At 36.9% G+C, this 9,310-nt stretch overlaps 2 protein-coding genes across 2 annotated transcripts; both read left to right on the top strand.

Moving 5' to 3' along the window:
- Positions 1-2,244: 2,244 nt before the first annotated feature.
- On the top strand, positions 2,245-3,321 carry LOC116005682. The gene has a single exon (XM_031245925.1). The coding sequence runs from the start codon at positions 2,245-2,247 to the stop codon at positions 3,319-3,321; it is 1,077 nt and encodes a 358-aa protein (XP_031101785.1).
- Positions 3,322-4,161: 840 nt separating this feature from the next.
- Positions 4,162-8,600, top strand: LOC116005586 (PITH domain-containing protein 1). Its single transcript, XM_031245825.1, has 9 exons — positions 4,162-4,354; positions 5,281-5,361; positions 5,981-6,030; positions 6,754-6,831; positions 7,127-7,184; positions 7,474-7,523; positions 7,878-7,986; positions 8,078-8,139; positions 8,263-8,600. The coding sequence occupies exons 1-9, from the start codon at positions 4,271-4,273 to the stop codon at positions 8,303-8,305; spliced, it is 615 nt and encodes a 204-aa protein (XP_031101685.1). The 5' UTR covers positions 4,162-4,270; the 3' UTR covers positions 8,306-8,600.
- The last annotated feature ends 710 nt before the right edge of the window (positions 8,601-9,310 follow it).

Here is a 9,310-nt window from a genome sequence, read left to right as displayed (position 1 = left end):
GCAGCATCGGGAACGGGAACCACCTCCAGGCATGGAACCGATCCATCAATATAGCCTAACAGACCTTGGCCGCGCAGAAACAGGAGGAGCTGAGTTCTCCAGAAATGATAGTTCCGATTAGTGAGTTTGATAGAGACGAAGTGGTGGGCAGAGGTCAAAGCATTGTCGGCGACGATGGACGGTGACGGGGTGGCAGCCGCAGTCACCGTGCGCTCCGAAGAGCCGCCTATCGAACCATCATCGCGAACGGAAGCCATGAAAGAGAAACGGTGGAAACCTGGTAACTGATACCAGATGAGGATTGAATATCTTGGATAAACTATACAACGTAAATACAAGTAAATATATAAAGCTAATAGAAGAGTCCAACTAGACTACGAATACTATGTAATCCTAACACAGAGTTAACAGTTAATTTATCAAACATCTTTCTATAATCAGCCAATACTATTAACTAATCAAATTCACTAACCTAATCAACTAACAACTATTTACCAAACACCATTTTGGCTTTTCCAAATTCTTCTTTCAACATTCAATACCTTCATACTTGTGCGAGTTTGTACAAGTCCAATTGGTATATGTTGATTCAGATAATTTGGCAGTATCTTACTCTTCCTTCATCAATATGCACTCTGTATTAAAAATTGGCATGCATAACAGACTTCGTAAACACTATTATGGTGGGCAGGGATTAATTAAAAATACAATTGGCGAAGTGAATTATTGTGAGAAATTGAATTCATATCCATAGATAAAATTTTCTAAGAAAATTATTATGTGGAATTCATTAAAAAAAATACCCAAAGTGAATTATTACTCCGTATTAGAGTAGAAGTTACTCAGTATTATTCTATGGACTATGGTCCTTACATTTGTAAGCAACTGTGCATAGGGCTATAAGTCTAAAATCCGCTATGGTTTCAGCACAAGATTTTTAGGGGTCAAAACAATCAGGTTGCTATTAAGAGGGGAAATGACAGAAATGTGAGTGCATGGCATTCTATTGACAAAAATATGAACGAATCTAATAATTGACAAAAATGTAAAAAACTCAGTTCCCACTTGCGTTCCTTGTCAGAATTGGTCAAACACAAACGCAAATCCCCTTTTTTGAAAAACGCAAGTCCCACTGGCGTTAAATTTTTATAATATTTATTTTTTTGGTCTCCGGCAACCAAATTTAGTCGCCGGTTTCTCCAATGAATGAGAAGCCAGCCATGGTGGCTGGCTTCTCCAGCAAAGGAGAAGCCAGCAACCAAACTGGCTTCTCCTTCGCTGGAGAACCCTTTGATCACAAAGTTGAGCAGCATGTCTGACTCGATCCTTAGCCTTCGCGTCCACTAATCCCCTCCCGGGATTGGACTTGGTCCGACCTACGCCCACATCCCATATAGGACTGGACCCGGCTTTTGCATCGCCATCAATTTGAACCCGTGACCTCGGCTCTTATACCAATTGATGGATCTCAACGCTACACTATGCTTACTTCCCAGTGGTTCCATCCTATACCTCGGCTCTTATACCAATTGATGGATCTCAACGCTACACTATGTTTACTTCCTAGTGGTTGCCATCCTATAACTGTTGTAAGTCAAGCACGATTAACTACAGAGTTCTTTGGCTATCTAGTTGACATATCCTCCTCAAAAGCAATTGGAGATAAATATGTGGCCATTAACCATTTAACCACATCTCTTCATGGTAAGTTGTGCGCCACGTCTCGAATCGAGTAGTGGCACCCGGCTGCACCCCCACATGAGAGGGATGGGTTCGAGCCTCAGTGGAGGTGATATTGGCTCTTTGTGCTTCATTTGGTTGAAAAAGTAGTTATGAACATATACTACATTGTAACAGAGTCAATAGTACTAAAAAAAAATTAAAAAGAGTTAATTTCGTTTTTTGTTATAGATTTATAGGTGGTAGTCCCTTTTTAATTTTTTTTTTATTAAAACATTCACATTTGGTTATAGTATTATTGTGGTATGACCATTATTGGTCCTTTATTAACAAAACAGTTTTAATGCCGTTAAATACAAATGCATTTCGGTCTTTAATTATGAATTTTTTTTTTTTTTTAAAAAAACATAAAAATATAATAGGATCAATTCATTTTGTATTGCTACTCCTAGGTCAGTACATCATGGTCTAGCTACGGTTTCTGGCCTTATCGATCCTACGACTACTGACTGGGATTTGCCGCTACTTCGTGAGTTGTTTTGTGACCGGGATGTGGATTTAATTATGAGGATTCCCATCTCACTGTCTTGCGCTGATCAGTGGTGTTGGAGGGGTGATGTCCGAGGGGTTTACACAGTTAAACAGGGTTATAGACTGCAGATGGAGGGGGTGATGAATGAGCCATTCCAGTTTACTGCTTGGAGGGTACTATGGCAGACTAAGCTCCCTCCCACCATTCTCAATTTTGTTTGGAGGTGCGGCCGTGATGTTCTCCCCACAAGAATGGCGCTGGCTGGACGTGGTATTAATGTTGATCCTCTATGTCCATTATGCCATTCTTTTCAAGAAACACCATTACACCTTTTCAAACTTTGCTCTCACACATGCAGGTTATGGGACGCTATTTCAGATCTCCCCATGGTTTGTCCTGGTGATTCTTTTGCTGCATGGCTTTCAAAGGTTATTGAAGGGAGGAAGGAGGTGGTTGTTCGTGAATGCTTGGCTCTCTGTTGGTCTATATGGAAGTGTCGAAATGATTTACTTTGGAGTAACAAGACATGGGAGCCGGGTGAGGTGGTGCGGCGGTCAAATGCTTTGCTTGTTGAGTGGAGTATGGTACAAACTGCTTCAGGTATTACGTTAAATGATTCTGCTGTACATGCAGTTGCCCCAACCACTGACAATGGTATTACTATTCACGTAGATGCTGCGGTTTTTCCAAATAGAGAAGAGGGTTTTGTGTCGGCTGTTGTGCATGCGAGTGATGGGAGATTCTTGGCAGCACGTAATAGTCCAGTTCGAAGTCTTCGGGATCCCGTTCTTGCTGAGGCAATGGCCATCAAAGAGGCTCTCTCTTGGGCAAAAGACTGCGGTTGGCAGGTGGTGGCTATTTATTCAGATTGCCAGGTGGTTTGCAATTTATTGAAAGACACTTCGCCGAGTTACTCTTATTCTGGCTGCGTTGTTAGTGATTGTATTGCTCTAAAACGTTACTTTGTTGATGTATCGTTTCACTTTGTTTCTAGATCATCGAATACGTTGGCTCATGCGTTAGCTAGAGCAACGGCTTCTCGGACTGGTTCTCGTACTTGGTTCTTTGCTATTCCTGATTGTATTCAGCGTTTCTTGTTGGTTAATTAATATATTTCGGTGGGTTGTTTTCAAAAAAAAATTCATTTTGTATAAAAATGATCAAAATGTTTTTGTATTTAACGATATTTTAATAATTTTGTTGACGGATGACAAAAAATGGTCATGCCACAATAATAATAGGATTATATGTGAATGAATATTTTGATAAAAATAACTAAAAATGGACTGTCACGTATAAATCTATGACTAAAAATGGAGTGAAATTAACTCTTTAAAAAGTATTTGTTGATAAATATGTTTTCCAAATGAAAGAAAAACGAAAGATACGTGGCTTTCCAAAAAATTCCGAGTCATTTCCATTTTTGGTCCTACTATTATTGGGGCATTGCCAATTTTAGTTCACTTCATTAATTTTTGCCACATTGCGACCAGTCTTATTTAGTCCTTGCCACTTTTAGTCCACCGTTAAAATTTTTGTCAAATAACCGTCCGAAACAGGGGTATTTTGGTCTTTTCATGCTTTGATAATCTCCTTTACCCTTTGCAGTGGTTTTTCTTGCACATTTTCATCCAATGAAGAGGTCAGGCAAAAGCCATGGCTTTGTAATGTGGCTCACATAGCTTTCGCCGGACCTCTTCATTGGATGAAAATGTGTAAGAAAAACCACTGCAAAGGGTCAAGGAGACGACCAAAGCATGAAAAGATAAAAAATACTCCTGTTTTGGACGGTCATTTGACAAAAATTTTAACGGCGGACTAAAAGTGGCAAGGACTAAATAAGACTGGCCGCAATGTAGCAAAAATTAATCAAGTGGACTAAAATTGATAATGCCCAATTAACAGTAGGACTAAAAATGAAAATGACTCAAAAATTCCTTTGCACATATTTGCAGGTCGTCGTATAATGATATGATATAATCTGTGGAAAGGTTGTGTACGTCAATTCGTTTCTTGTTTTGAGAGGCAATACAGAGAGGGGGAGAGAGCGAATTGAAGATGGCTTGCCTTCACGATCACGACTGCGGAGATCACGATTGTTCTTCCAATTGGTCTCTCTACAAACACATTGACCTCTCCAAGGTTCTCCCTCCATCGTTTCTGCGTTTGATTGTTTGCTTTGGAGTCTGGACTGTATTTGAAAAAGGAATTTTTAAAGTATTATTATTGCTTGAGAACTCCATTTCGATGGAGATTCCGCTTTCAAGAGTTGGAAATGGAAGGATTTTTACTTTAATTATTTACGATCAATAAAACCCTAGTTCTAGAATTTTCTCACTTTTGAAAATTATTATTATTATTATTATTATTATTTTGTTTTTTTTTTTTAATTATAGGAGTGTTTTACTTTTGATGAATTATGCAGGCTGCTACTCCTGTTTTTTTTTTTTTTTTTTTTTTTTTTTTTTTTTTTTTTTTTTTTTTTTTTTTTTTTTTTTTTTTTTTTTTTGTTGGATATGGGTTGGAAATTGAATTCTTGTAGTATCTATATTTTGAGAGTTGAGAGTCACTGGTCAATTCGGGTCATAGCTTTCATGGTTTGAGCATAATGGTTGCTGATGTTTAAGGCTTTTCTTTGTTTAGCATTGATTGTTTGGTACTGAGACTAGAGTTGGTTTCTAGAGTTTTGGTCTTAAGGAGCTGCCAAATGAAATCTTGATGTGGGATCAAGTTTTGTTTTGAAAAGCAGCTGCATAAACACCTAAAAAATGCATAAATATTACAATGATTTTATTCATGAGTTTAATATGAAAGGTATGATCTGGCTGGAATGTAAGATTTTACTGTCAGTTTGCCAATATCTTTATGGAGAGTTGTTGCTAACTGTTATTTTGATGCTAATACAGCTGGAGAGTTGTTGCTAAGATTTTGTTGTTACTTTCATTTTCTATGTTCAGTGGACTTTTTACTTATTGGTGGGAAGGGTTCCTTTCTCGCAATTGTTTTCTGTTTCTCATCAAACAATCTATACTTTTTGAGATTGACACTTTGATTTTCTTCTCCAACAGGTTACTGCTCTGAATGAGGCTGTCACAGGCAGTGTAAAGTCTGTTTTTAAACCATGGGAACAACGTCTTAATTCATCAGAGGTATTTGGTTTCTTTCCCTCTGTAATTATAGTCTTGTACTATGCTGGTTACAAACAAGTAGTTCTTCACTTGTTTGTGCCAGAGATAACTTTGGGCAAGCCCAGTAGAAAGTGTTTATGGCAAGTACAGAGGGAAACTAAAAGTGTAAACATGAAATGTATTTTATTTTCAGTTTGTCTTGTTTCTCTTTGGTAACAGTAAAATCTATGTTACCTGTGGAAGACTAACATTTCTGTGTCTGAAAGGAAGGAGCTTATAAATTATAATTGTCACATGAAGAATCTCAGATTCTTTCATCCTTAAAGGACTATTTCCAAACATGATGTGTCTGTTGTTAGCAGCACTTATGATACTTTTATTATTTATAAGGTGTTTCTTCTGCCCTTAAATTTTAAAACCATTTTTTGGGGATATTTGAAAATTTTTATTCATTGAATTTTTTTTTTCTCAAATGTCAAATTATGGTAAAGACAAATAATTTTCTCCTCCTACTACCAAGACATCTGTAGCCATTAAAAATTTTCTCCCGTTTCCCCTCCTTTCTTTTCTTTCTTGTACTTTTTGCTTTACTATTCTGAATGTGTCTACACCCCGAGCTTGACATTTTTTGTTGTCACAGGGTTACTTGGAGAGCAATGAGGGTGATCCTGAATTGATTGTCTTCATCCCGTGAGTGCTAACTTTTCCATAGAAATAAGCTATTTTCTTAACCATCTGACCTGCTTCAGTTTTACTGTTACTTGGTAGCTTCATTTACATTCAGTTGTGTGTTCTGTTTTACGTGTGTCCTCAGTCCTGGATGTTTGATATGCCATTATAAGGGCATTTATGCTATATGTTAACAAGCAACTACAAATTTTATAATTCAAATAATTTGTTTTCCACGTCTTGATATGACCTTCATATACCATGCTTGCTCTCGATTTGAATAATTTATGTTAATATCTCTCTTTAAAATGCCTGTCGACCTCATTTGCCAATGAAAAGCAATTGTAATATGTGCTCTGATTGCTTAATGTGTTTGTAGATTTGTAATTAACAGGTGTCAGGTGAACTGGCATGGAGTGGCCACTCCTAGACCCCTGTGGAATTCCCTTTTCTCCTTTCACTTTGCTTCAACCTGCTAGGAAAGAAATGAACTAAATAAGTTAATAAACTATGCATGTGTTGGTTTTTATACTTAAACTGTACATCTGGCATTCTATGACCTATTAAAATTTCCTCTTTTTAGTTTTATTTTTCAAAATAGTCTCCACTAGGGAGTGGAAGAAATAATCTTCCTTTGTTTTGCAGTGATTTTAATTATTGGTAGCACTTTCAAATTACTAAATTTCATTTTATATTGCTGCAAATCTTATGGATGCATTTACTTCTTGGAACCAATCACGACAGATTTACTTCGGATGTTAAAATCAAGAGCATTGCAATTGTTGGTGGTGCTGATGGAACAAGTCCTTCCAAGATGAGAGTGTTAGTGTGTTTCTTCTTCTTACTCCTTTTCTCCTTGACATATCTTACACTGTAATATCAGTAATTTGCTGGCTAATATTCAGTCTAGTTATCCTGGATTCTTGTGGGAGATGATTATGCATTATGTTTTCTTTAATGGGGAAGTTAGTTAATTTGTCACTTGAATGCATGTCTGTTAATTCTTTGCAGTGAGTTATGTCTGCTCCCTGCAATTTCCCCACATATTCAGTTCTTTCAACTTACTGCCACTCACATACTCATCCCCTGCACTGACAATGTTCTACAATAACTACAGGTTTACTAATAGAGATGGTATAGACTTTTCAGATGCTGAAAATATGCAACCAGTTCAGGTATTTAATGTTGATGGCATATAGGAATGCTACGTATATTATGTAAGGAAATGCTAGCTACCCCTACATCTACCACTCACAACATAGCCACTCCCTGATGTGGCAAGTTTTAATAGTTTTTTTTTTTTTTAATTTTTTTTTTTTTTTATTTTATTTCAAATCTCAACCTATTAAAACTTGCCACATGAGGGAGTGGCTATTTTGTGAGTGGTAAATGTAGGAGCATCTAGCATTGTCTATTATGTAATGTTGTAATGTGCTATTTTAATGACTAATTTTTACTTTTAAGGAATGGGATTTGGCTGAAAATTTGCAAGGTGTCCTAGAGTATCAAACAAGGTAAATGCTCCTTGCCCCATGACCTCTATGAGCGTTGTCATTTTATTGCCATAGTCAATTTTTCTGTAGTGTTATTTACTGTTCTGTTGTTATTTTATTGCCATAGTCAACTTTTCTGTAGTGTTATTTACTGTTCTGGAACTCACACCACATTCCTGTGGACAAGAAAGGAGAGATATTCCAAGTGTTTAATGCTAGACTAATTTGTTCCTAAAATGTGGATTACATGAGTAGCGTGGTTATGATTGAACTGAATAACAAAATTGATAATTTGGTGATAAAATTGTGCAGCCATTGCCTGTTTAATATGTTTGTTGGCATTCGATTTCTGATACCACCAGTTCACTAATTCAGGTACTCCAAGTTTCAAAGTGTTGGGAATATCACCTTGCATTTCCCTGATAGTTTTGGTGCAGATGTTACTCAAATCCATTACATTGGCTTAAAAGGAGAAGCCACCCAGGTAAAATAATTTCCACGAAATTATCTTATTTACATGGAGTTATTGATGTTCAATCTATTGATCTAAAACACGAATTGAATGAAACTTACAGATGAAGAGGGATGCTGTTGCAAATATTGTCTACGAGCTTATGCCTAATCCTTCTGATCACAAGTAAGTCACTCTTTATCATTGTCAGAAGGTTGTTTCTAAATGTCACACCTGTTGATAGGTTACATCATTTCCCAAGTTGGACGTACAATAGTTATGGGTTTAACTAAATGATAATGTGTATAGAACGCGAGCTGAGCATGGTGGTGGCTTTTCACACGTGGAATAAGGGTTCTTTCATGAAGAAGGGCTGAGAGAAAAATGGAGAAAGGAAATGGCGTCTTGTATTACCCCACAAGTAGTTGTGAGCCGTCCTCGTGTGTACATTTGATGATCGAACACTGCCCTGAATAACAACATTTAGGGGTCGTGCATGCTAATATATGGATATGGTTTTAACCTTTATCGTAATCAAGTTTGGAGTTGTCTTCTTATCTGTTCTGATGTGTCAATGTGTCATCTTCCCCCTCCAGATTCTCAAGTGAATATAACACACAGGAAAAGAATGGGTGTTTTATCTTTTACTTCTTTTTGGTCCTTAATCTTTGGCTCGAGCCCATAAATATTGTGTCCACTCGGCCTAAATTTTTTATGGAAAAGAAAGACTCAAAGACCTAACTCCAGTAGTACTTATAACTTTATGTTACACTTTTACTAAATGAATTAAATCATTGGTATCAGATTTAGTTTTCTATAAAAAAAATTGAGTTAATTCAATGGATGGTCACTTTTTTTGATCGGGGGGACGGGGGATACCCGAGGGTTCACATAGAGCCTAGCTAGACTCCCTAATTCTCCGAGCGCGGGTGACTCGAGCCAAATCATGTATGTAGGCCCTTTCGCTAGTCATTGGGGTAGACGAGAAGGTTTCCCAACTCACTTTACTATTGGTGTTTATTAATTTAATTTAAAAATAAAACCAATAGTCAAGAGACTATTTATGGTCAAATTAAAAGTTAAGGATAAAAATTAGTAAATATTAGTAGTCATGAAGCCATTTATGGTCCATTTAAAAGTTGAGATAAAAATTGATTATAGCTAGAAGACTAATTCTCGTCCCAACAGTCAGCACATAGGTGTTGAACTACCATGCCAACCATGTTGGTTTCAATGCAATCATTCAATGCAATCATTATTGTGTGGACCATGGTCCACACAGCTGTGTGGATCATACTATCAAATAATGCACATTCAATATAAAAATAATGTACATTCAGTATAAAAATAGTGTACA

Source organism: Ipomoea triloba, chromosome 15 (assembly GCF_003576645.1).
Source record: "Ipomoea triloba cultivar NCNSP0323 chromosome 15, ASM357664v1".
In the NCBI taxonomy this organism is placed as follows: Eukaryota; Viridiplantae; Streptophyta; class Magnoliopsida; order Solanales; family Convolvulaceae; genus Ipomoea; species Ipomoea triloba.
This window is presented reverse-complemented; position numbering and strand designations above follow the sequence as displayed.

Coding starts and splice junctions, on each gene's coding strand:
- LOC116005682 (XM_031245925.1), top strand. CDS start 2,245: ATGAGGATTCCCATCTCACTGTCTTGCGCTGATCAGTGGTGTTGGAGG.
- LOC116005586 (XM_031245825.1), top strand. CDS start 4,271: ATGGCTTGCCTTCACGATCACGACTGCGGAGATCACGATTGTTCTTCC. Junction 6,832..7,126: donor AGTCCTTCCAAGATGAGAGT/GTTAGTGTGTTT, acceptor CAATAACTACAG/GTTTACTAATAGAGATGGTA. Junction 7,185..7,473: donor AAAATATGCAACCAGTTCAG/GTATTTAATGTT, acceptor TTTACTTTTAAG/GAATGGGATTTGGCTGAAAA.